The following is a 26,526-nucleotide window of genomic DNA, read 5'->3' as shown; positions in this document are numbered from 1 at the left end:
ACAGTAATAAATATTTACCTACCCCTTCAGCAAGATCTTTTATAGGAACTGGGGTGGATCTGCAGGATGACAGAACTATTTTGTCCCCACTACTTGACGAGCTCAACAAACACTGATGTGAAGAAAATTAAGGTAAAGTGATTTTAGAAACAAAGGTACTTTGCCTTGTTAAGGGAACAAAGTTTCTATCTGAAGAACAGAATTTGTAAATTAAACCCTGACTTAAGTAAGCAGGGGAGTCTGAATACTGAACATAGAATTAATAGGCAGTCATGGAAGCATTAGCCATTAATAAAGATGGAACAAATGATAAACACAGCAGAGGAAAACCTAGAGATGTGAACAGATCCATAGGGCAAGGACGGAGGCAAGGAAAAATTAGTAAAACCTTGCAGTGGAAATAAAATGCAAAAACCAGAAAAATACTCGAAATTCCAGCAAGGTAACAGGAATCGAGCAGCTGATCATCATGTGGTCCGAAAATAGTGTTAACCCAATCATTCTAATCTGCTTTTTAAAGATGCTATGCTGCAACCTTGGAGCAAAACATTTCCCTTGTATCAGTTTAATCATTTAGAGTCCTTTTATCAGATTATTAAATCATTTTATAAAACTATTTTCATATCTTGGGAGCCTTGATCTGCTGGAAACAGGTACAGGTGATGAAAGTCACTTTATCATCTAATATGCTAGTTTGTCAACAGAGGATAACAGCATTTATCAAGATTTGGGTCAACAATCTCAAGATTAAAGTGGTGATTTACCAGGTCACTATGGTCCTACAGGCTGCAGAGACTTGAACAACCTATAGCAGGCACCTCAAAACAGTAAGGTCCGATTAGTTGTCTTTACACCATCCTCCAAATTCAGTGTAAAGAAACGCTGTCAATAACAGTGTCCTTCCCCAAGACGTGATTCATAGAATCCCGAGTGTTGAAATAGGCCCTTCAGCTCAGCAAGACCACACTGATCCTCTGAACAGTATCCCAGCCAGACCTGTTCCCCTATTACTCTACATTTATCCCTGACTAATGCACCTAACCTACACAATCCTTGAACACTATGAGCAATTTAGCATGGCCAATTCATCTAACTTGCACATCTTTGGATTGTGGGTGCACCCAGGGGAAACCCACACAGACAGAATGTGCAAACTCCACACCGACAGTTACCCAAGGCAAGGAATTGAACCCAGGTCCCTGACACTGCGAGGCAGCAGTGCTAACCACTGAGCCACCGTGCTGTCCCATGTCTAGCACTCAGACAGTAACCACTGAAAATCAGCTTCGCTGAGTGGGGTGACAGTGAAAACACTTAAGGTCGGGGGCAGGGTGTCCTCAAAGCATCCCTGAAGAGGTTAAAATACACCTACTCACTCACGCGAGTCCCTGGCTTCAGATGAATCTAAATAGTGCAGTGGTCATTAGGAAGGCACCAAGCACATCAACAGGTTTTGTCAGGAACGTGCAAAATTGAGATGGACCGTGCAAACAAACTTCCCAACAACCCTCATCTACCCAACTCTTTAAGCACCGTCACACAGAATCATACAGCATGGAAAAAGACCCTTCGGTCCAACTAGTCCATGCCTACCAAACTCAACTAGTCCCACTTGCATGCATTTGACCCATTTCCCTCCAAATCTTTCCTATTCATGTACTTATCCAAATGTGTTTTAAATATTGTAACCATGCCTGCATCCATCACTTCCTCGGACAGTTCATTCCACACACTAACCTAAAAATTGACCCTCATATCCTTTTTAAAACTTTCCCCCTCATCTTAAAAATACATTTTGAACCACTCCAGCCGAGGGAAAAGATCCTTGCTATTCACCTTATCTATGCCTATCATATTTTATAATCTTCTTTCAGGTCACCCCTCAACCTCCCAGACCGTACCCTTGACACAATAATTACCTCAGAACTCAACAAACCAGAGGTCAAGTAAGTAATCGTCATTCCCAAAGGGCTGTCTAACAGCAACTGATTACATAAATAGAATTGTTACTGACAGCTGTAAGCTCCAAAGGATATTATCAATAGTCCAGCAAACAGACGTTACTTCACAGGGTTTCTTGTGAGGGTTAAACTGTTCCACCACTGTCATTGAAAGCGAATCCCAGATTTTAATGTCATCCCCACACGAAGCTAATTTGACGCTATCCTGCATGGTATATCCTGCAATATATAAACATGAGATACATATGAAATAGAACAGCCTCCAGAATAAGGAGCATGGTTAAATATACTGTAGTTTCTCAAACACTGAATAAGTATTGGGTTTGAATACTAATTAACTTTTAAAGTGTGCATGTAAATTGGCATTGGCAACATTCCAACTGGTAACAACCTGCCTTTGTAACATTGGGATGTTTTAAAAACAAATGCACCCAATTTCTATCTGAGGTACAGAAATATATTTAGGAAGGATGACTGAAAGTTGAGAAAGGAAAAGATGGATTTTATGAAGATCCATCTGTCTGATACCTCAATTCCAACTGAGAGAAACTAGTTTGACTAAAAGTCAAATACCGAGAGTTGAAAGGAAAACTTCCTTAAAAGGTATAGGTAAAAGTATTTATTACTGAGGTCTATTTTCACTATAGACACTTTGTTTATTTATAGTTTGAATAAAAGAAATTTTGTAGAAGTGTTTTCTCACTTAGATAATTTAGCAAAGATTTGGACACAAAAAAGGTATCAACAGAAACAGAAAGGTCAATGTTTATACAGTTCCTTTCACAATTTAAGGGAGTCCCAAAGTGTTTCACAGCCACTAAAAAACTTATGATTAGTCAGAATGTCAAAAATATTGAAACCAATTTGTGCAAGGCAAACACCCACAAATAAAGTGGGATAATAAGTAGAAAATCTGCTTTTGCAATATTGTGACAGCAGACAGCTTTTATGTCCACCTTGAATTGACTGGCAAAGCCTCGTTTTAACATCTCACCTGAAAGACAGCACCCACAGGACTCCTCTGAATACTGCATTGAATGTGCAGTCTCAAAAAAGATACACTAGGACTTGAACCCTCATTGACTAATGCAGAGGTAAAAGCATTTGAAATTAATCTGCTTGTATTTAGCACTGCGTTATATAATTCTATCCTTAGAGGGGTGATTAAGACAGAGAAAAAGCCAACTGACTTAAAGGCTTGCTTTGGTGCACATGCACCGAAAACAAAGAGCATCTTATCTAAAATACATAGTGCTTGAGAAACTCAACACAGTGTCTGTGGAGAGAGAAATAGGCTTAACGTTTCAAATTCAATAGGACTCTCCTTCATAACTGAAGGTAAATGGGTGACCAGTTAGGCTGGCAGCTGGGTGTGGGCAAGGAGTAAATTGATAGCTGAGAGATTGAGGGGCAGTTTGATAGGTAGATAAGGGGGCAGGTGTTCAAAGTTTATAATTTAATTGATTTTGTATTTTGTCTGGACAAATTTTAAGTTTTGCAAATTTATGTCAGATTTTAAAAAACAGCTGTAGTGGCACCAACTGTTGCATTAACAATGCTTTACGATCAGAAGTTGTAATTGTAATTGTAGCCCACTGAGTGGTAACAGTCTTGCCAGAGTCAGAAATCATGGGGAATTAAATCCCATTCCAGAGACATGAGCCTATAATCTTGCTTGATAATCCACATGGGAGTGCTGTGCTGCACCGTCAATGATGCTGTGTAAACAATAAAACATTAAATAAAATTAAAGACTCCACAGTCCCAAAGGATCACAGGATTGCTTTCTCATTAAAGATACACAACTGGTGATGGTTTAATCTGATAGGCACATGCCTCAGAAGAGGGGGGAGTTCTACATTGTGAGCCCTTCATGGTGACCGGGTGCAGGAATTGAACCCTGACTGTTGGCATTACTCTGCAGCATAAACCAATCAACTGAGATTAAGTACAGGCTGTCTGTCTGACGAGTAAACTAAACTCACAACCAAATTCAAAGCAGCTATGTTCTTCTCAAGATCTTGGCTGATATTTTTCCTTCAATCAACATCACAAAAACAAATGTCAGTGTCACGTTGTTTGCATCAGCTGCAGGTCAGTTGGTAACACACTCATTTCTGAATCAAGTCCAATTCCAAGCATTAGGACAAAAATCCAAGCTGACATTCCAGTACTTGAAGCAATGTTGCATTATCTCAAGGGCCTTCATTCAGATGAGACATTAAACTGAAGTGTCATCTACCTGCTCAGGTAGTTTTAAAAGCTCCGATTGAGTAGGTGATATTAACGCCATAATCTATATCACATAGAATATTACATTGCTGTTTGAGGGAGATTGCTGTGCGCAAACTGGCTGAGCCATTTCCAACATCACAATAGCGATTAAGCTTTAGAAAGTGCTTCATCGACTACGATGATTTGAAATCTCCCAAGGTGGTACATAAATGGTTCTACATTGAAAAGTTAAGAGTAAAGATAGAACCTCATCCCCGGTGAAGGAAGAGCGGAGGGGAAAGGAGATACCGCTGAAGGGGAACTAGTTTCTGCGGGGCAGGCCGCTCTTACTTGAAAAACTACACGGGGACCGGGGCTCTGCTGCATCGGGGATCTGAGGGAGGCCAGTGGGCCCCGCCGGCAGCAGATTGATACGCCGTGGTTCCTGGAGGGTCCTGGGCCTCCAGCGCTTCCTCCCAGGGTCACTCCCTCACTGACCGCTCACAGGCCGGGGTCACTCCCTCACTGACCGCTCACCGAGCCGGGGTCACTCACTTCCTCCCTCACTGACCGCTCACCAGGCTGGGGTCACTCCCTCACTGACTGCTCACCGGGCCAGGGTCCACTCCTCCTCACTGACTGACCGCTCAGGGCAGGCCTGGCTCCGAACTCGCCTTGGCGCCAACAGCTGCCCTCCCGAGGTGCGCGCGCAGCTCTGCAGGCGTCTCCCCCTCCCACGGCGCTGCCGTTGGCTGCGCGCGCGCGCTCTGCTGTCAGTTGGTGAGGGGCGGAGTGAGTGTGCTGTCTATGTGGATCTAAGACAGGTACTTGAAGACGGTTTGTCATCTTCTATTCTAAAGAAGGGTCTCTAGACGATACGTTAACTCTGTCTGTCTCTCTCCACAGACCTGCTGAATTCATCCAGCAATCTCTTATTATTACTTTGTTGCTGTCTGAGGATTTTTGCTTCTTATAAATGCCCAGTACATTACTGTGAATACCCAGTACACTCCTGTACATACTCAAAACATGACAAGTGCACTGCTGTAAATACTGTCCATACCCCAGTACAAAGTTTCACATGTTCTTACTGCCTGGTCACACATGCTTAGTGCACACCCTGACATGCCTAGTTCATAACTGCATGTAGCCAGAGCACACCCATGGCAGCTGGAGGTCAACTGATGCACAGGTGCCAAAGCAGAAAAAAAATCAATGCAGCCCTCATTAGTTTCTGGGAAGCAAGGATAGATTCCTTCTCAATCTATGTTTTGTGGACTGTATGATGGGGTGAGATCAATGGGCTACCCAGCAAACTGACCTTTTGAAAAGGAGAGTACTGGGAATTTTGCATGACCTCCAGTGAGAGAAATCTCTGGCTCATCATCTGAAAGCCTTTGTCAAAGAGCAGTCATATCCTGTGGTCTTAGCAATGTCCTAGTAATATTTCAGATGCTGATAACCCACGGAACAGTTGGACTTAGCAATTGCTGTATACCTGGGTTCTCTGAAAATTTACAGCACCAAAAAGCATATCACAGGTATTGTGGACAAGTAGTGTCCAAACGTTTTCTTTGCAATTTCTAGTAGGAAAAGGCAGAGATTGGCACTCCATAATAGAACTGAGAAAAAAGTGAGGACTGCAGATGCTGGAGATCAGAGCTGAAAAATGTGTTGCTGGAAAAGCGCAGCAGGTCAGGCAGCATCCAAAGAGCAGGAGAATTGACGATTCGGGCATCAGCCCTTCTTCATAATAGAACTGATGCAGGCATGATAGGCTGAATGGCTTCCTCCTGCACCGTAGCAATTCTGCGATACTGTGGAATGTAAGGCAACCAATCCTTGATGGTCATGCTGGGATCGGGTCTTGCAGCATTTTAACCTTAAAAAAAATCTTACATTGGCTGGTGCCCTATTCCATGTATTAATCCTTAGAGTGCAGAAGAGTACAATAATATTATAAAAGAAAGAAATGCAGATGCTGGAAATCTTAAACAAAAAAAAATTGGAGAAACTCAGCAGGTCTGGCAGCATCTCTGGAGAGAAAACATAGTCACTGTTTCAAGTCCAGTCACCTTTCTTGATGGAATAATATTTTGTGTTGTCTGAATATAATGCAATTGAGGTATGGGGATTGTGTTTCACATAGCGATCACTGGTGGTGTTATTGCAGCTAAACTATTACATTTGGCAGAGAGTATTCTTCAGACATAGCTTGTGTCAAAAGTACAGCAGTGCTGTGAGACTGTGAAAATATCAGGCGACTTGGCTCATTTGCACATTTTGATCTTTAAGGAACATCACCTAAAAGATGATAGTTTTTCATAGAATCCCTACAGTGTGGAAACAGGCCATTTGGCCCAATAAGTCCACACTGACCCTCTGAAGAGTAACCTACCCAGACTCCTACCATATACTTATCTCTAACTAATGCACCTAACCTACATATGGGCAATTTAGCATGACCAATTCACCTGCACATCTTTGGATTGTGGGAGAAAACTAGAGCACCCAGAGGAAACCCATGCAGACACAGGGAGAATGTGCAAACTCCATACAGAGTGTCGCCTGAGGCGGGAATAGACCCAGGTGAGGCAGCAGTGCTAACCACTGAGCCACCGTGCTGCCCCAACCATTGAGCAAAACCACTCCCCAAAGGTAGCTCACATATGCTACAAGTTGAAATACATCAACATCAGGTAATAACAAAATTAGTTATACAGAGATAGGGATCATAAAATTTACAAATGCAGAACTCAGAAAGTCAGTTTATCTTGGCATTTGACTAGATCTTGTTAAGCTGTAACCTTCTGGAACTGTGGACTTTTCCCTAGGCTGCTCATGATCATCAGTGTGTTAACTACCCTGGTGTTCCATCACTTTATTGCCACAGAAGTGTGTATGTTTATGTTTATTCCGCACAGCTGACTTCTATTCTTCTTAGAATCTCAGAATTGTTATAGTGTAGAAGGAGGCTATTTGACTCATTGTGTCTGCATTGGCTGTCTGAGCATTTTATGTTTGGGCCAATGTCCGGTCTTTTCCTTACAACACCACACATGGGAACTGTTTCTTGTTATTTACTCTGTCCAAACCTATCAAGTTTCCTCTTAGCCTTCTCCTTGCCAAGGGAAATATCTGAAACTTTCTCCGAAACTTCTTCTGTACCCTCTTAAATGCATTCTCATTCTTCCTAATGCCCAGACCTGTACACAGTACTTCAGCTAAGGTCTAACCAGTGTCATATGTCTTAAGAGTTCATCATAATCTCCCTGCCCTGTATTCTTTAATGAAAACTAGAATATTGTATGCTTTATTAACAGTTCTCTCTATATGCCTTTAATGACTTACATACATATTCAGCCAGGTCTTTTCACTCCTGCATGCCCTTTATTTTATACAGCCTGTCTGTGCACCAAGGTTCCCACCTCACACATCTCTGCATTGAGCATCATCTATCACTTATCAGCCGACTCTACAAACTTGTCAATGTTCTTTTGGAGTACCACACTGTCCATCTCACAGTTTACAATTCTTCCATTTTTGGCATCATCTGTAAATTTTGATATTGCCCAATTCATACCAAGATCCAGATTAGATTAGATTCCCTACAGTGTAGAAACTGGCCCTTCGGCCCAACAAGTCCACACCAACCCTCCAAAGAGTAACCACCCAGACCCATTTCCCTCTGACTAACATACCTAACATTATGGGCAATTTAGCACGGCCAATTCATCCGACCCGCACACCTTTGGACTGTGGGAGGAAACCGGAGCACCTGGAGAAAACCCACGCAAACAGGGGGAGAATATGCAAACTCCAAACAGACAGTTACCCGAGGCTGGAATCGAACCAGAGACCCTGGTGCTCTGAGAAAGCAGTGCTAACCACTGAGCCACCGTGCCACCTAGATCATTAATACATATCAGGAAAAGCAAGTGTCCCAATACCAACTCCTGGAGAATTCTACTATAAACTTTCCATCAGCCTGAAAAATATCCATTAATCATTACTCTGTTTCCTATCATTCAGGTCTCCTGTTTATTCAATGACCTATAACCTTCCTCAAAAATCTGTTTGACGGCACTGTATAAAACACCTTCTGAAAGTCCATGTATGCCTCATCAACAGCCTTGCATTGACTCTCACTGTTACCTTTTCAAAAAAACACCAGCAATCTAGACACAATCTTCCCTTAAAAAACTGCATGCAAACTCTTCCAAGCCAACCCATGTTTTTCCATGTGATGATTAATTCTGTCCCAAATATGTTTTTCTAGATTTTTCCTACCATCGTTAAACCGACTCATCTGTAATTGCTGGGCTGACCTTTACAACCCTCTTAGAACACGGATCACCCTCAAATCCAGAAACATGATTGGCAGTACCTCAGATAATTCCACCCTAATTTCCCTCATTAACTTAATTTCCTTATCAACTAAAAGTGCCAACAGTTTACCCAGTACTTCCTCATCAATTTTAAATCTTTCCAATGACTGAATTTCACCTTGGTCTGAGCAGCATTTGCCCCGCAAACAAAGTATTCATTTACCATCTCAGCTATGGCTCTTGTTTCTATTTGTAAATTCCCTTCTAAGTCCCTAATTGGCCTGACAACTCATTTTACCACCCTTTTGCTATTAATGTGCTTCCTGAAGGCTTTGGTCTTTAATTATACATTAACTGCCAAACTTTCTTCATAAACCTTCTTTGTTACTCATATTTAGTTTTCCACCTACCTTCTATGTTCAGCTTGGCTCTTATTTGTTTTTATTATCTGACATAACCTCATATTTTCTTCTGTAACGTAATTTCTATTTCTGTACCCTTCCTCTATTAAATGTCATGACTTGATAAGACCTGGACTCTCTGTGCATTTTGGAAACTTGTGTGGGTAATCATGATCCTGTTGTGGAGTGTGTGACTTGGACCTTTTGTCAACATGTAGTTGAGGTGGTTTCATCCCTGCATTCTAGTCATACACTATCTTCATCCTCCCTTATTTGTTAAGAACTATGTCCTATATCACAGAGAATTTGAACAGGTCGTAGCTTGGCAACATTGTTCTCCATTGCCTTCCAAGCAAGGTATCTGCTCTTGATGTAACCACATATCCAGAGTTGTAACCTGGCAAAGTAAAATTTTTATTTATTGTCTAAGACTTCAGGATAAGTGCAAACATGGACTTGCTGAGAATGTTTAACATGGAATAGCAGCTCATGACCATAGGTCAAAACCCAGAAGTGCAATGGACATTTTAAACTTTATTTTGAAAGATGATTTGGATGAGAATATACAAGACATAGAGTCATAGAGATGCACAGCATGGAAACAGACCCTTCAGTCCAACCCGTCCATGCCGACCAGATATCCCAACCCAATCTAGTCCCCACCTGCCAGCACCCGGCCCATATCCTTCCAAGCCCTTCCTATTCATATACCCATCCAAATGCCTCTTAAATGTTACAATTGTACCAGCCTCCACCACTTCCTCTGGCAGCTTATTCCATACACGTACCACCCTCTGCGTGAAAAAGTTGCCCCTTACGTCTCTTTTATATCTTTCCCCTCTCACCCTAAACCTATGTCCTCTAGTTCTAGACTCCCTGACCCCAGGGAAAAGACTTTGTCTATTTATCCTATCCATGCCCCTCATAATTTTGTAAACCTCTATAAGGTCACTCCTCACCTTCCGACACTCCAGGGAAAACAGCCCCAGCCTGTACAGCCTCTCCCTGTAGCTCAGATCCTCCAACCCTGGCAACATCCTTGTAAATCTTTTCTGAACCCTTTCAAGTTTCACAACATCTTTCCGATAGGAAGGAGACCAGAACTGCACGCAATATTCCAACAGCGGCCTAACCAATGTCCCGTACAGCCATAACATGACCTCCCAATTCCTGTACTCAATACTCTGACCAATAAAGGAAAGCATACCAAAAACTCCATCTGCCACCTCTGAGCCCATTGGCCCATCTGGTCCAGATCCTGTTGTAATCTGAGGTAACCCTCTTCACTGTCTACTACACCTCCAATTTTGGTGTCATCTGCAAACTTACTAGCTGTACCTCTTATGCTCGCATCCAAATCATTTATGTAAATGACAAAAAGTAGAGAGCCCAGCACTGATCCTTGTGGCACTCCACTGGTAACAGGCCTCCAGTCTGAAAAACAACCCTCCACCACCACCCTTTGAGCCAGTTCTGTATCCAAATGGCTAGTTGTCCCTGTATTGCAAGAGACCTAACCTTGCTAATCAGTCTCCCATGGGGAACCTTGACGAATGCCTTACTGAAGTCTATATAGATCACATCGACTGCTCTGCCCTCATCAATCTTCTTTGTTACTTCTTCAAAAAACTCAATCAAGTTTGTGAGACATGATTTCTCACGCACAAAGCCATGTTGACTATCCCGAATCAGTCCTTACCTTTCCAAATACATGTACATCCTGTCCCTCAGGAGTCCCTGCAACAACTTGCCCACCACAGAGGTCAGGCTCACCGGTCTATAGTTTCCTGGCTTGTCTTTACTGCCCTTCTTAAACAGTGGCACCACATTTGCCAATCTCCAGTCTTCTGGCACCTCACCTGCAACCATCGATGATACAAATATCTCAGCAAGAGGCCCAGCAATCACTTCTCTAGCTTCCCACAGAGTTCTCGGGTATACCTGATCAGGTCCAGTTTGCAGATGACACTAAAAAAGGCAGTATGGTGGACAGTGAGGAAGGTTATTAGAACTTGCAGCAGGATGTTAATCAGCTAGGGAAGTGGGCTGAGAAATGCCTAATTTTTAATATAGGTAAGTGTGAGGTCTTGCAATTTTGAAAGTCAAATCAAAGTAGAAGTTTCATGGTGAGTGGTAGGGCCTTAAGGAGTGATGTGGAACAGAGGGACTTTGCAAATCAGACGCACAGTTCTCTGAAAGTGGATTCACAGATAGACAGGGCAGTGAAGAAGGCTTTTGGCACACTGGCCTTCATCAGTCAGGGCATTAAATATAGAAGTTGGGAAGTTATGTGCAGTTGTACAGGATGCTGGTGAGGCTGCACTTGGAGTATTGTGTTCAGTTTTGGTCACCTTGCTATAGGAAAGATATTATTAAACTGAAAGAGTGCAGAAGAAATTTACAAAGATGTTGCCAAGTCTGAGTTATAGGGAGAGGTTAGACAGGCTAGGATTGTTTCCTTTCGAGTGTAGGAGACTGAGGGGGGATCTTGTAGAAGTGTATAAGATCATGAGAGGCATGGATAGGGTGAATGCACTCAGTCTTTTTCCCAAGGTTGGACAATTGAGGACTGGAAAGCATGAATTTAAGGTTAGATGGAAAGAATAAAAAGGAACCTGAAGGACAAGTTTTTTTACACAGAAGGTGGTCCGCACGTGGAATGAGCTGCCAGTGGAAGTAGTTGAGGTGGATACATTAATAACATTTAAAAAGCATTTGGACAAATACATGGATTGGAAAGGTTTAGAAGGACATGGATTCTGGATTAGTGGTGCTGGAAGAGCACAGCAGTTCAGGCTGCATCCAAGGAGCTTCGAAATCGGTTGAAGAGCTTCATGGCAGAGGAAATGACCTGGGAGTTGCAGTGGGAGAGGGACTCCCTGAGATTCTTGTAGAGAGAGGAGGAAACATGGGCCAAGTGCAGGGAAATGGGGTTAGCGTGGATAGACATTTTGGTAGGCATGGCCCAGTTTGGGCCAAAGACCTGTCACCGTGCTGTAACATTCTAGGGCTCTATGACTACGTAATTACTAGGGGTGATATTGCTACAAATGGCTTTGCATGTTAATTAACTGACTGGCTGTAGAGAAAGACTGATAGAATGTCACATCTAACGATGCAAAGAGAACTTCAAACAGTAACCCTTCGAATTGATGAGAGGAAAGTCAAAACCAAATGAACTATGATCTCTTCTAACTACAAAGTTAACGAGATGCTGACAATCCCTTGCTCAACTACAATACATGCCCCATGGAATATGCCTCAAACCACAGACAAAATTTTGTGTTTTCCCCTTTGAAGAATACACAAGAACAGAGATTTAAAAGCTAATTTCCTCTCTGCTGAAGTCTGCTAGTAGGATTGAATTTCTCATGTGGAGGCTAAGATACCCTAATATACAAGTCTGGGTTCGAGTTTGAGCATACTGGATTCAGGTTGAGGCATGATGGAACATTGAAGCCAGCTAGCTAGCAAACCAGGCAGACGAAAAGGCCAATTGAAGGATTTTCTTTCATCCTTGCTTTGGACCAGTCCAGGCCCTCACAAAATATTTTTACAAAGGTAGCCAAGACCCTAACATTTTCTTGTTTTAAAGGCAAATATAGAATGCAATGTTCGAGATGCAATTCAACTGGTCAAACGACTTGATGTTAAGCAAAACACAATTTACTCGATCACTATAGTTAAAAAATAACAAAAGAAAGAAGAACCGAGCAAAACTTAACTCTACTGGAAAACTTAACAGAATAATAGATACTGTAACTCAACTGTTCCAATATAGCAACATCTGATAGACACACCTGTTGGCAGAAAGGGAAAGTCAAAAATCAGGTTTTCTGACATGCAACCTAGCAATAGGAAGAGAAACCCAAACTTCTAGCAGTAACCAAAAGAGAGGAAAAAATGTCTACTTCTCCAAGACTCCAGCAGCTTCCAACCCCTGAATCTCAAAGCTAAAAACACTAGAAATCCTGAGCTGTGAGAGCTGGAAGGTAACTCAATATTTTACCTCAGTTTTTGAGAACTCCATCATTGTCCAATTTAATTTGAGGAATGTCTAACTCAGAATCATCTGAACTTAGTTCTTCACTCTGTTGCAACCCAGTCACACTTGGATTCTGGGTAATTTAAGATGGAGAAAAGGAAAAAATTGTGACTGTAAGACTTGCTCCTTTTTTGAGATATTTCCTTGAATTCCAGGAACAGCAATGACTGTTTTATTGTTGCATTGTTTTGGAACTTTGGGGAAAAAAGTCAAACAATAGCACTTTAAAAAGGGAGAAAGACAGACAAAAGGCAGCAACCACATGGGTCAGTAAGGAAGAGAGAGAGAGAGAAGAAAAACAATATTGCTAACTGACACAGTAGTGAATTTGCCTTTGCTGATTGAGTTCATGTATCTCTGGACATCATAGTGCGTCTAAGAAAAATTAACAAACAGTGAAATTCACAGCTGACTTTGAAGGAACTGGTATGGGAGAGCTCACAGCACAGGAACAGATAAGTGCATAGGATTTAATGTATAACCTTGCTGTAAGTCTACCGTAGTGAATAGAGCGGGTTCTTTGTTGATTATATGTTTTAATTAAATCTATCTCTTGATTAAATTTTAAAAATATAAACCACAAGTATTAACTTAGCCTGGAGCACTGTTTTTTCGAGCAAAATGACGGTGCTGTTTTCTGGGTCTGTAGATTGTGAAGGAGCAAAGATGGCTTTAGTAGAGTGATATGCTCTTCTTTTCAAATGTGGGAGTTTAGGGAAAGTTTTCATGTTATTGATGATTATGTCTGCAGGAAGTGTATTTGGTTGTGAATCCTATCAGATTGCATGGATCAGTTGGAGTCACAGTAAGAGGAATTTACAGGAGCTAGGGAGTGTGTGATAGATGGCATTTATAGGAAGGGAGAAAAGCCACAGATACAGGACATATAGATGGTTTAACTCGAGGAACGGGAGGTGGGGTAGGCAAGTAGTGCAGAAGTGTTCTGTGGCTATCCGCATTTCAAACAATTATGTTGTTTTGGAAAATGTAGGGGGTGTTGGACTCTCGGGAATGTAGCATGAACAGCCAATTTTCTGGTATCAAGGCAGGCTGTAATGTAATGAGGGGTGCGTCGGATTCCAAGCATCAATTGTGATAGGGGATCCTCTAGTCAGAAGCACAGATAGATATTTCTGCTACAAGCAGCGAAAAATCAGAATGGTGTGTTGCCTCCCTGGTGTCAGGATCAAGGATATCTCAGAGAGGGTGCAGAATGTTCTCAAAGGGGAGAGGAACGAGCAGGAGGTCATTGTACACATTAGAACTAATGACATAGGATGAGATTCTGAAGACAGAATATAGAAAATTAGGCAGGAACAGTGCTATGAGCTAGTGAGGATAGGAATAGGGGGATAGAGCAGATGAATGCGTGGCTGAGGTGCTGGTGCATGGGAGAAGGGTTCACATTTTGGATCATTGGAATCTCTTCTGGCGTAGAAGTACAAGAAGGACGGATTGCACCTGAATTGGATGGGGACCAGTACACTAGCAGGGAGATTTGCTAGAGCTGCTCAGGTGGATTTAAACTAGTAAGGTTGGGGGGAGGGGTGGGACCCAGGGAAATAGTGAGGAAAGATATCAATCTGAGACAGGTACAGTTGGGAAAGGGAGTGGGCAGGCAGGAATAAAGCAGAGAACAAGGTAGGACTGATAAACTGCATTTACTTCAATGCAAGAGGCCTAACAGGGCTAGCAGATGAACCAGGGCATTGTTAGGAACATAGGACTGGGATATCATAGCAATTATAGAAATGTGGCTCAGGGATGGGCAGGACTGGCAGCTTAATTTTCCAGGATACAAATGCTCCAGGAAGGATAGAAAGGGAGGCAAGGGAGGAGGGGGAGTGGCGTTTTTGATAAAGGATAGCATTACAGCTGTACTGAGGGAGGATACTCCTGGAAATACATTCAGGGAAGTTATTTGGCTGGAACTGAGAAATAAGAAAGGGATGATCACCTTATTGTGATTGTATTGTAGACTCGCTAATAGTCAGTGAGAAATTGAGAACCAAATTTGTAAGGGGGTTGTTATGGTAGGGAATTTTAACTTTCCAAACATAGACTGGGACTGCCATAGTGTTAAGGGTTTAGATGGAGAGGAATTTGTCAAGTGTGTACAAGAAAATTTTCTGATTCAGACTGTGGATGTACCTACGAGAGAAGGTGCAAAACGTGATCTACTGTTGGGAAATAAAGCAGGGCAGGTGACTGAGGTGTCAGTGAGGGAGCACTTTGGGGCCAGCGACCATAATTCTATTAGTTTTGAAATAGTGATGGAAAAGGATCTAAAAGTTGAAATTCTAACTTGCAGGAAGGCTAATTTTGATGGTATTAGGCAAGAGCTTTCAAAAGCTGATTGGGGGCACATGTTCGCAGATAAAAGGACGGCTAGAAAATGGGAAGCCTTCATAAATGAGACAACAAGAGTCCAGAGACAGTGTATTCCTGTTAGGGTGAAAAGAAAGGCTGGATGACTAGAGAAATTGAGGTTCTGGTTAAGAAAAAGAAGGAAACGTATGTCAAGGAGAGACAAGAGAGACCAAGTGAATCCTCAGAAGGGTATGCAGGGTAGTAGAGTATACTTAAGAGGGAAATCAGGAAGACAAAAAGGGGTCATAAGATAGCTTTGGCAAATAGGGTTTGGGAGAATCCAAATGGTATTTATAAGTACATTAAGGACAAAAGGGTAACGAGAGAGAATAGGGCCCCTCAAAGATCAGCAAGGCAGCCTATGTGTGGAGCCGCAGGAGATGGGGAGATACTAAACGAGTATTTTGCATCAGTGTTTACTGTGGAGAAGGACATGGAAGAAATAGAATGTAGGTGTTGAAGAAAACTCTCGAGACTCGGACCTTGAGAACTGATTAGTTTATTACACGATATATCATAGGGAATTGGCCGTACTAACTGTGGCTCAGTGTTATTCCGAAGTACATCAGGATACTACAGGATTATATAGAGAAAACAGATAGGAGCTGATTGTTAATTTTACAGTTTGGTATGTTTACAAGTTGGTACTAAATTAGAGGTTAGTCATTAAGGTCAAAACTAAAGCACTATTATGCATTCCACAAGTGGACAGAACAAATGGTATCACCATCTGTTCTAGTTACACAGATTGCTAACACTAAGCAGAGATGTCCCAAATTAGCTGAACGACCGTGAAGTGGCAATAACTCATGAAGGAAGTGGGACTAATTGACAAGTCTATGTCAGCTTGGCTGGTTCTACAGCCTGCACCGATCATTCATCAAAGGGAGGAAACGCTATCTTGACACCTTAGGAAGATAAGGCTTACCTTTCACATTACCTCATAGTAAGGAATGCACAGCCAGCAAAGTTCTGGGGACACAAAATGGTTTCTCAGCCGGATTAGGAAAATGGCTTCCAGGCAAACTTTTCCCCAACAGTAGGGAAATAGATGGTGACATCTTGAAAAATGTCCATATTACAGAGCAGGAGGTGTTGGATGTCTTGAAACAAATATAAATCATCATTAGTCACAGGTGAGGTGCCAGAAGACTGGAGGTTGGCTAAAGTGGTGGCACTATTTAAGAAAGTTGGTGATGAAAAGCCAGGGTTTCGACCGGTGAGCCTGATATTGGTGGTGGGCAAATTGTTGGAGGGAATTCTGAGGGGCAGGATTTACATGTATTTAGAAAGGCAAGGACTGATTGGGGATAATCAGCGTGGGAAATCATGTGCATGGGAAATCATGTCTCATGATCTTGATTGAGTTTTTTGAAGAAGTAACAAAGAGGATTGATGAGGACAGAGTGGTAGACATGATCTCTTTGTACTTCAGTAAGGCGTTCGACAAGGTTCCTCATGAGAGACTGGTTATCAAGGTTAGATCTCACGGAATACAGGGAGAACTAGCCATTTGGATACAGAACTGGCTCAAAGGTAGAAGACAGAGGATGGCTTTTTCAGCCTGGAGGTCTGTAACCAGTGGTGTGCCACAGGGATCGGTGCTGGGTCTACTACTTTTCACCATTTATAGAAATGATTTGGATGTGAACACAGGAGGTATAGTTAGTAAGTTTGCAGATGACACCAAAATTGGAGGTGTAGTGGACAGCGAAGAAGTAAAACGGGATCTTGATCAGATGGGCCAATGGGCTGAGGAGTGGCAGATGGAGTTTAATTTAGATAACTGCAAGCTGCTGCATTTTGGAAAAGCAAATCAGAGCAGGACTTATACACTGAATGGTAAGGTCCTGGGGAGTGTTGCTGAACAAAGAGACTTTAGACTGCAGGTTCATAGTTTCTTGAAGTAGAGTCACAGGTAGATGGGATAGTGAAGAAGGCCTTTGTCTGCTTTCCTTTATTGGTCAGAGCATTTAGTATAGGAGTTGGGGGGTCATGTTACGACTTAGTTATGCCACATTTGTAAGATTGCATGCAATTCTGGTCTCCTTCCTATCGGAAGGATGTTTGAAACTTGAAAGGATTGACAGAAGACTTATAAGGATTTTGCTAGGGTTGGAGAATTTGAGCTATAGGGATAGATTGAATAGGCTGGGGCTCTTTTTCCTGGAGCATCAGAGGTTGAGGGTGACCTTATAGAGGTTTTTAAAATCATGAGGGGCATGGATAGGATAAACAGACAAGGTCTTTTCCCTAGGGTGTGGGAGTCCAGACTAAGGGAATAGCTTTAGGGTGAGAGAGGAAAGATATATAAGGGACCTAAGGGGCAACTTTTTCGCGCAGAGGGTGATGCGTGTATGGAATGAGGTGCCAGAATAAAGTGGTGGAGGCTGGTACAATTACAGCAATTAAAAGGCATCTGGATGGGTATGTGAATAGGAAGGGTTTAGAGGGATATGGGCCAAGTGCTGGCAAATGGGACGAGATTACGTTAGGATATCTGGTCAGCATGGATGAGTTGGACCAAAGGGTCTGTTTCCATGTACATCTCCATGACTCTGTGATATACTCCTTCTGCCTTCCTTCTCTATCAAATACCTTTGGACATATTCACATAACATCTCGTTGAACTTAGGCAACGCTTGGACATATTTAAACAGATCCCCATCAGGCCTTTGGGTACCATGGGTTTGCTCATCATTATTACATTCCTCATTAAATGTACCTTCTACATTCACCTCTACCCTTTTAAGTCAACTTTCCTCACTAATTACCAACTTCTGAAGTTCAAACTCTCTTTCTTTCTGCTTTTCTTCTGGTAGGGCTATTCTTTCCTTTTCTTTTGCCTCTGCTTTTAATCCTAATTCAAACTTTCATTTCCTTTTATATTCAAGCTGTTTCATTTTTAATTGAATTTAAACCATTCTTAAAGATTCTGTTGGCATTTTCAGCAATCATAAATGTCAAGCTATTGCTGCTATTACTTTCCCTTTTCACATGGACAAAGACAACCCCAACTCCAACTAGTCTGTCAATTCGAAAAGCTTTGCCTTGGTTACTTTCTGTAAAACTCCCAAAGTGAATTTTTCCACCTATAGGAACATCTTAATGACTGAAGGAGCCATTAATACACAACGGACAAAAAGCGTGGTGCTGGAAAAGCACAGCCGGTCAGGCAGCATCCAAGGAGAAGGAGAGTCAACATTTTGAGCATAAGCTCTTCAGGAATGTGTGACTTTTTGACTCTGATCTCTCGCATCTGCAGTCCTCACTTTCTCCCATACACAAGGGACACCCTATTTAAACCTATTGAATTCAATACCAGAAACAAAAATAAACTACACTTACCACTCACTGTCTTTAAGTTCAATATTCCTAAACCCCACCTGAAAGTAGAGATTCTGATCCTAACAAGAGCTCCCAATTTGTTATGGATCAGATCACCTCCCACCTCAAAATATTTCAAGAAGGTAGCCTATACTCTAACTTCTCATTTTAAAGGCAAATGTAAAATGCTGTGTACCAGGTGCAGCTTGACTAGTCAAACTACTTGATGTTAAGCAAAACACAACTTATTCAAACACGATAGTTAAAATATATCAATATAGAAAGAACAACTTAGAACAACTTAACTGTATTGGAAAATTTGACAGAATAATCAATACAGTAACTAATACAAATTTAAAACCCAGACTACTAACTGACACAGCAATGAATCTGTGCAGTTACTGCCTTTGCTGTTGAATTCACGTTTCACTGGACATTGGAGTGCACCTGAGAAAATTAATAAACAGCAAAATTCACAACTGATCTTGGAGGAACCTGTTTGTGACAGCAAAGAAACAGATAAGCGAATAGTTTTAGGTATAGTCTTGCTGTAAACCTACAATAGTGAGTAGAGTGGGTTTTTTCTTGATTATATGTTTTATTGAGATATGCCTTTTATTAAACTTAAAAAATATAAGCCATAAGTATTAAGTTAACCTGGAGCAGTGTTTTGTAGAGGAATAAGATGGTGCTGTTTTCTGGGTCTGTAGATTTGATGGAGCAAAAATGGCCTTTAGTAGAGTGATATGCTCGTCTTGTTGGATGTGGGAGTTTAGGGAGAATTTACATGTTACTGAGGATTATATCTGCAATAAATGCCATTGGTTACAAGTCCTAACGGATCGATTGGATCGGTTGGAGCGACAGAGACAATGAGGAATTTTCAAGAGCAAGGGGGTATTGTGGATGGCAGTTATAGAAAGGGGGGAAAGTTGCAGATACAGTCACATAAATGGGTTAACTCCAGGAAAGGTAAGAGATGTAGGCAAGTAGTGCAGGAGTCTTCTATGGCTATCCCCATTTCAAACAAGTATGCTGTTTTGGAAAATGTAGGGAGTGATAGATTCTCAGTGGAATGTAACACGAACAGCCAAGTTTCGGGCTCTAATGCAAATAGAGGTATATTGGGTTCCAAGAGATTGATTGTGTTAGGGGACTCTCTGGTCCAAAGCACAGGCAGATGTTTCTGTGGTCAGCAGCAAAATATCAGAACGGTGTGTTGCCTCCCTGGTGCCAGGACCAAGAATGGCTCAGAGAGGGTACAGAATGTTCTCAAGGAGGAGAGGGCCTAGCAAGGGGTCATTATACACATTAGAACCAATGACATAGGAAAGGAAAAGGATGAGATTCTGAAGGGAGAATGGTAGAAACTTAGGCAGGAATTGAAAAAGGAGATCCTTATTGGGATTGTATTATAGACCCCCTAATAGTCAGTGGGAAATTGTGAAACAAACTTGTAAGGAGATCTCAGTTATCTGTGATAATAATAGGGTGATTGTGGTAGAGAATTTTAACTTTCCAAATATAGACTGGGACTGCCATAGTGTTAAGTGTTTAGATGGAGAGGAATTTGTCAAGTGTATACAAGAAAATTTTCTGATTCAGTATGTGATTGTACCTACTCGAGAAGGTGCAAAACTTGACCTATTCTTGGGAAATAAGACAGGGCAGGTGACTGAGGTGTCAGTGGAGGAGCACTTTGGGGCCAGCGACCATAATTCTATTAGTTTTAAAATAGTGATGGGAAAGGATACACCGGATCTAAAAGTTGAAGTTCTAAGTTGGAGGAAAGCTAATTTTGATGGTATTAGGCAAGAACTTCCAAAACCTGATTGGGGGCAGATGTCCGCAGGTAAAGGGACAGCTGGAAAATGGGAAGCCTTCAGAAATGAGATAACGAGAGTGCAGAGACAGTATATTCCTGTTAGGTTGAAAGGCTGGTAGGTGTAAGGAATGCTAGGTGACTAGAGAAATTGACAGGCTGGTTAAGAAAAAGAAGGAAGCATATGTCTGGTATAGACAGTGAATTCTTAGAAGAGTATAAAGGCAGTAGGAGTATACTTAAGAGGGAAATCAGGAGGGCAAAAAGGGGATATGAGATAGCTTTGGCAAAGAGAGTTAAGGAGACTCCAAAGGGTTTTTATAAATACATTAAGAACAAAAAGGTAACTAGGGAGAGAATAGGGCCCCAGATCAGCAAGGTGGCCTTTGTGTGGAGCCGCAAGAGATAGGGAAGATACTATACGAGTATTTTGCATCAGTGTTTACTGTGGAAAAGGACAAGGAAGATATAGAATGTATGGAAATAGATGGTGACATCTTGAAAAATGTCCACGTTACACAGGAGGAAATGCTGGATGCCTTGAAATGCATAAAAGTGGATAAATCCCCAGGTCCTGATCAAGTGTACCCTAGAACTCTGTGGGAAGCTGGGGAAGTGATTGCTGGGCCCCTTGCTGAGATGTTTGTATCATTGATAGTCACAGGTGTGGTGCCAGAAGACTGGATTTGGCTAATGTGGTGCAACATTTTAAGAAGGGTGGTAAGGACAAGCCAGGGAACTATACACTGGTGAGTCTGACATCGATGGTGTGCATGTTGTTGGAGGGAATCCTGAGGGATAGGATGTACATGTATTTGGAAAGGCAAGGACTGATTCAGGATAGTCAACATGGCTTTGTTGAAAAGGTGTTCGACAAGGTTCCCCATGGGAGACTGGTTAGCAAAGTTAGATCTCATGGAATAGAGGGAGAACTAGCCATTGGATACAGAAATGGCTCAAAAGTAGAAGGCAGAGGGTGGTGTTGGAGGGTTGTTTTCAAATTGGCGGCCTGTGATCAGTGGAGTGCCATAAGGATTGGTGCTGAGTCCACTATTTTTCATCATTTATATAAACAATTTGGATGTGAGCATAAGAGGTATAGTTAGTAAGTTTGCAGATGACACCAAAATTGGAGGTGTAGTGGACAGCAGAGAAGGTTACCTCAGATTACAATGGGATCTTGATCAGATGGGCCAATGGGCTGAGGAGTGGCAGATGGAGTTTAATTTAGATAAATGCAAATTTTGGGAAAGCAAGTCAGGGCAGGACTTATACACTTAATGGTAAGGTCCTGCGGAGTGACCATAAGACTGTAAGAAATAAGAGGTAAGGCTATTCGGATCATCGAGTCCACTCTGTCATTCAATCATGGCTGATGAGCATTTCAACGCCACTTACCTGCACTGTCCCCATAGCCCTTAATTCCTTGTGAGATTAAGAATTTACCAGTCTCTGCCTTGAAGACATTTAACTTTTAAGACATTTAGGCTTCCACAGTGCTCCGTAGCAATGAATTCCAGAGGCCCACCACTCTGGCTGAAGAAATGTCTCCTCATTTCCACTCTAAATTGACCCCCTCTAATTCTAAGGCTGTGCCCACAGGTCCTAGTATCCTTGCCTTTTGGAAACAATTTCCCAGTGTCCACCCTTTCTAAGCCATGAATTATCTTGTAAGTTTTTATTAGATCTCCCCTCAATCTTCCAAACTCTAATGAATACAATCCCAGGATCCTCAGCCGGTCATCATATGTTAGGCCTACCATTCCAGGGATCATTCATGTGAATCTCCGCTGGACACGCTCCAGTGCCAGTATGTCCTTCCTGAGGTGTGGGGCCCAAAACTGGACACAGTATTCCAAATGGGGCCTAACCAGAGCTTTAAGAAGTCTCAGTAGCACATCACTTCTTTTACATTCCAACCCTCTCGAGATAAATGACAACATTACATTTGCTTTCTTAACCATGGACTCAACCTGCAAGTCAACCTTTAGAGAATCCTGTACTAGCATTCTGAGATCCCTTTGTACTTTGGCTTTATGAATTTTCTCACCATTTAGAAAATAGTCCATGCCTGTGTTTTTTTTCCAAAGTGCAAGACATCGCACTTGCTCACTTTAAATTTCATCAGCCATTTCTTGGACCACTCTCCTAAATTGTCTAAATCTTTCTGCAGCATCCCCACCTCCTCAGTACCACCTTGCCTGTCCACCTAACTTTGTATCATTGGCAAACTTCGCCAGAATGCCCGCAGTCCCTTTGTCCAGAAGGGTGTTGCTGAATAAAGAGACCTTGGAGTGCCGGTTCAGAGCTCCTTGAAAGTAGAGTCACAGATAGACAGGATAGTGAAAAGGATGTTTGGTATGCTTTCCTTAATTGGTCAGCGTATTGAGTACAGGATTTGGGAGTCGCGAGTGTGGTGCTGGAGAAGCACAGCAGATCAGGCAGCATCCGAGGAACAGAAGAATCAGCATTTTGGGCATAAGCCTGATGAAGGGCTTTTGCCCGAAATGTCGATTCTCCTGCTCCTCAGATGCTGCCTGACCTGCTGTGCTTTTCCAGCACCACACTCTCGACTCTGATCTCCAGCATCTGCAGTCCTCACTTTCACCTCCAGAAGTTGAGAGGTCATGTTGCGGCAGTACAGGACATTGGTTAGGCTATTTTTGGAATATTGCATGCAGTTCTGGTCTCCGGCCTAACGTAAGGATGTTGGGAAACTTGAAAGAATTCAGAAAAGATTTACAAGGATATTGCCAGGGTTGGAGGATTTGAGCTTTAGGGAGAGGTTGAATAGGCTTGGGTTGTTTTCTCTGGAGCATCAAAGGCTGAGGGGTGACCTTATTGAGGTTTATCAAATCAGGAGGGGCATGGACAGGATAAATAGACAAAGGGGTGGGGGAGTCCAGAATTAGAGGGCATAGGTTTAGGATGAGGTGGGAAAGATATGAAAGAGACCTAAAGGGCAACTTTTTCACGCAGATGGTGGTACGTGTATGGAATGACCTGCCAGAGGAAGTGGTGGAGGCTAGTAGAATTGCAACATTTAAAAGGCACCTGATTGGGTATATGAATAGGAAGGGTTTGGAGGGATATGGACCAGGTGCTGGAAAGTGAGACTAGATTAGGTTTGGCATGGACGAGTTGGACCGAAGCGTCTGTTTCCATGCTGTACATCTCTATGACTCTCTGACTCTGTAACTGTTCCAATATAGCAACATTTTGTAAACACACCCCTTGGCAAAAGGCAAAGTCAGAAATCAGGTTTACTGACATGCAACCCAGCAGTAGGGAGATAAACCCAAGTTTCTAGTTATAACCACAGGAGGGGAAATTATAGCTTCTACTTATCCAAGACTCTAGCAGCTTCCAACCCTGTTTAGAGTCTAGCAGCAACTGATGCTCAAAGCTAAAAATACTGGAAATGATGGTCTGTGAGAGCTGGTTACACCATCCAGACTGCTTCTATTGTTACAACTTAAAAAAAAACCCAAAGCCTCACAAGTTGTTGACCTTCTCATAGACTGCTCTGCATCTGTCCCGAGTCTCTCTCTCTAAAAGAAACCAGGACAAAACACACTTTTTAAAGCCACAGCATTGTCACATCCTGAATGCTGGAATTCTGTCATGGTCAAAATTAATCAAAACAACAGAATCTTAACCTGTAGAAGTAAATACCTTGAAATCGACTGTTAAACTACAAATGCTATTGGGCCTCCACTGTAAAGACTGCCATGTTCACTCATCTAGCTATTATGAAAATTCAGCAACTGATCCATTTTTAAAAATTCACTTGTGGGATATGGACATTGCTGGCGGACTGGCACTTTTTGTTGCCCATCCCTAGCTGGCCTTAAGAAGGTGGTGGTGAGCTGACTATTTCAACTGCAGCAGTCCAATTGCTTTAGGTAGGCCTACCTTTAGGGAGGGAAATCCAGGACTTTACCTCAGTAATACTCATGTATCTGCTGCCCTTGTTCTTCTAGATGGAAGTGGTTGTATGTTTGGAAGGTGTGATCTTAGGATGTTTGATTAATTTTGCAGTGCATCTTGTAGATAATACACACTGCTGCTATTGAGCATTGGTAGTGGAGGGAGTGGATGCATATGGATGTGGTGCCAATCAAACGGACTTTGTTGGAGCTGCAACCATCCAGACAACTGGGGAGTTGTGGTGAAACGGTTAAAAATTATGTCCCAATACATGTGTGAATCTAACCGGAATGGAGGTGTTGCTTAGTCCCGTGTGAATCTTATTACACACCTCCCCGTGTGAATCTTCTTATCTGTATGTAACCAGAATGGAATGTGTTTTTTAGCCTTGCTCTGCTGTTCACATGAATGTTTACATCTGGAAAAGAGTATATCAGCTGGAAAAGTCTCCAGTTCGGTGAGTCTGCTCCGGGGTTACGTTTAACCGCCGAGCGTGGGTTGTTGGCAACCGCTCTACGAGAACTGACGGCTCCCAGTTCCGGTAACATGTAGAGTGAGTATAAGCCAGACCCGTTGTAAGTATGAGACCTGGTTGTGGCGACGCTGCGGGGAATAAAATGCTCATATTCTAGCAGACTCGCCTCTTGGTCGTTTGTTCTGTGTCAGACTACTCTCCTACGAACCTGACCTTGAGAATTTTTTAACACAGGAGTATCCCATCATAGTCCTGGTTTGTGCCTTATATATGATAGACAGGTTTTGGGGAGTCAGGAGGTGAGTATTCCTAGCCTGTTCCTATCATGTGCTCTTGTAATGTTTTTATGGCTGGTCCAGTTCAATTTCTGATCAAAGGTAATCTGCAGAATGCTGACAGTTGGAGATTCAGTGATGGTAATATCATTGAATGTCAGCAGCAGTGATTAGATTGTCTCTTATTGGAGATGGTTATTGCCTGGCATTTGTGTGGCACAACTGTTACTTGCTACTTGTGAGCCCAAGCCTGAATATTGTCCAGATATTGTTATATTTGAGCATGAACTACTCCAAATGCTCCTGAACTTAGTGCAATCATCATAGAATGACCCACTTCTGACTTTAAGATGGAATGAAGGTCATTGAAGAATTAGCTGAAGATAGTTGGGCCTCAGACACTACCCCAAGGAATTCCTGCAGGCATATCCTCAAACTGAGATGACTGACCCCCAATAACCGTAACCATCTTCCTATGTGTCAGGCATGATTCTGACCAATGGAGAGTTTGTCCCTGATACCCATTGATTCTCGATTTGCTGGGGCTTCTTGATACCACACTTAGTCAAATGTGGCCTTGATTCAAGGCTGTCACTCTCATCTCACCCCTGGAATTCAGCTCTTTTGTTCATGTTTGAACCAAGACTGTAATGAGGTCAGGAGCTGAGTGGAACCTTGGTGGAACCCAAACTAAGTGGCACCAAACTGCTTGATAGCAGTGTTGATGACACCTTCCATTACTTTACTGACGATTGAGAGCAAATTGCTGGGATAGTAATTGGCCAGTTTGGATTTGTCCTGCTTTTTGTGTACAGATATACGTGGGCACTTTTCCACAGTGTCAGGTAAATGCACATGTTATAAGTGTACTGGAACAGCTTGGCTAGGGCGCGCCAAATTCTGGAGCACAAGTCTTCAATACTGTTGCCAGAATATTGTCAGGGCCTATAGCATTTGCAGGATCCAAAGCCTCCAACGGTTTCTTAATATCATGTCGAGTGAATCAAATTGGCTGAGGACTGGTATCTGAAAGCTGAGGACCATTGGAGGAGGCCAAAATAGATCATCCACGTGGCCCCTCTGGCTGAAGATTGTTGTGAATGTTTCAGCTTTATCTTTTGCACTTGTGTATTGGGCTCTTCCAATACCTATGATGGGGCTATTTGTGAAGCCTCCTCCTCAAGTCAGTTGATTAATTGTCCACCACCATTCCTGACTGGATGTGGTAGGACTGCAGAGTTTAGATCAGATCTGTTGGTTGTGGGATTGCTTAGCTCTGTCTATCACTTGCTGTTTGTACATTTTGGCATGCAAGTAGACCTGTTTGGTAGCTTCACCAGATTGAAACTTCATTTTCAGGCATTCTAGTGCTGCTCCT

At 42.4% G+C, this 26,526-nt stretch overlaps 1 protein-coding gene across 5 annotated transcripts in view; it reads right to left on the bottom strand.

The window, feature by feature from the left end:
- Positions 1-4,877, bottom strand: part of nedd1 (NEDD1 gamma-tubulin ring complex targeting factor) — a 57,731-nt gene extending 52,854 nt beyond the window's left edge. For 2 of the 5 annotated variants that reach the window (XM_043713277.2, XM_087999739.1), the window contains exons 1-3: positions 4,754-4,873; positions 2,037-2,180; positions 23-117 (exon numbers count right to left, since the gene is read on the bottom strand). In XM_043713277.2, coding sequence (XP_043569212.2) covers positions 23-117; positions 2,037-2,172 — 231 coding nt within the window. In that variant the 5' untranslated portion in view covers positions 2,173-2,180; positions 4,754-4,873. Of the gene's footprint in view, positions 1-22; positions 118-1,919; positions 1,977-2,036; positions 2,181-4,730 lie in introns of those variants that run through there. The other 3 variants (XM_043713275.2, XM_043713276.2, XM_043713278.2) reach the window with 3 other exon arrangements.
- Positions 4,878-26,526: the final 21,649 nt, after the last annotated feature.

This window comes from Chiloscyllium plagiosum, unplaced genomic scaffold (genome assembly GCF_037043375.1).
Source record: "Chiloscyllium plagiosum isolate Xiang-an unplaced genomic scaffold, Cpla_swu_hap1 HiC_scaffold_23, whole genome shotgun sequence".
NCBI classification, from domain to species: domain Eukaryota; kingdom Metazoa; phylum Chordata; class Chondrichthyes; order Orectolobiformes; family Hemiscylliidae; genus Chiloscyllium; species Chiloscyllium plagiosum.
This window is presented reverse-complemented; position numbering and strand designations above follow the sequence as displayed.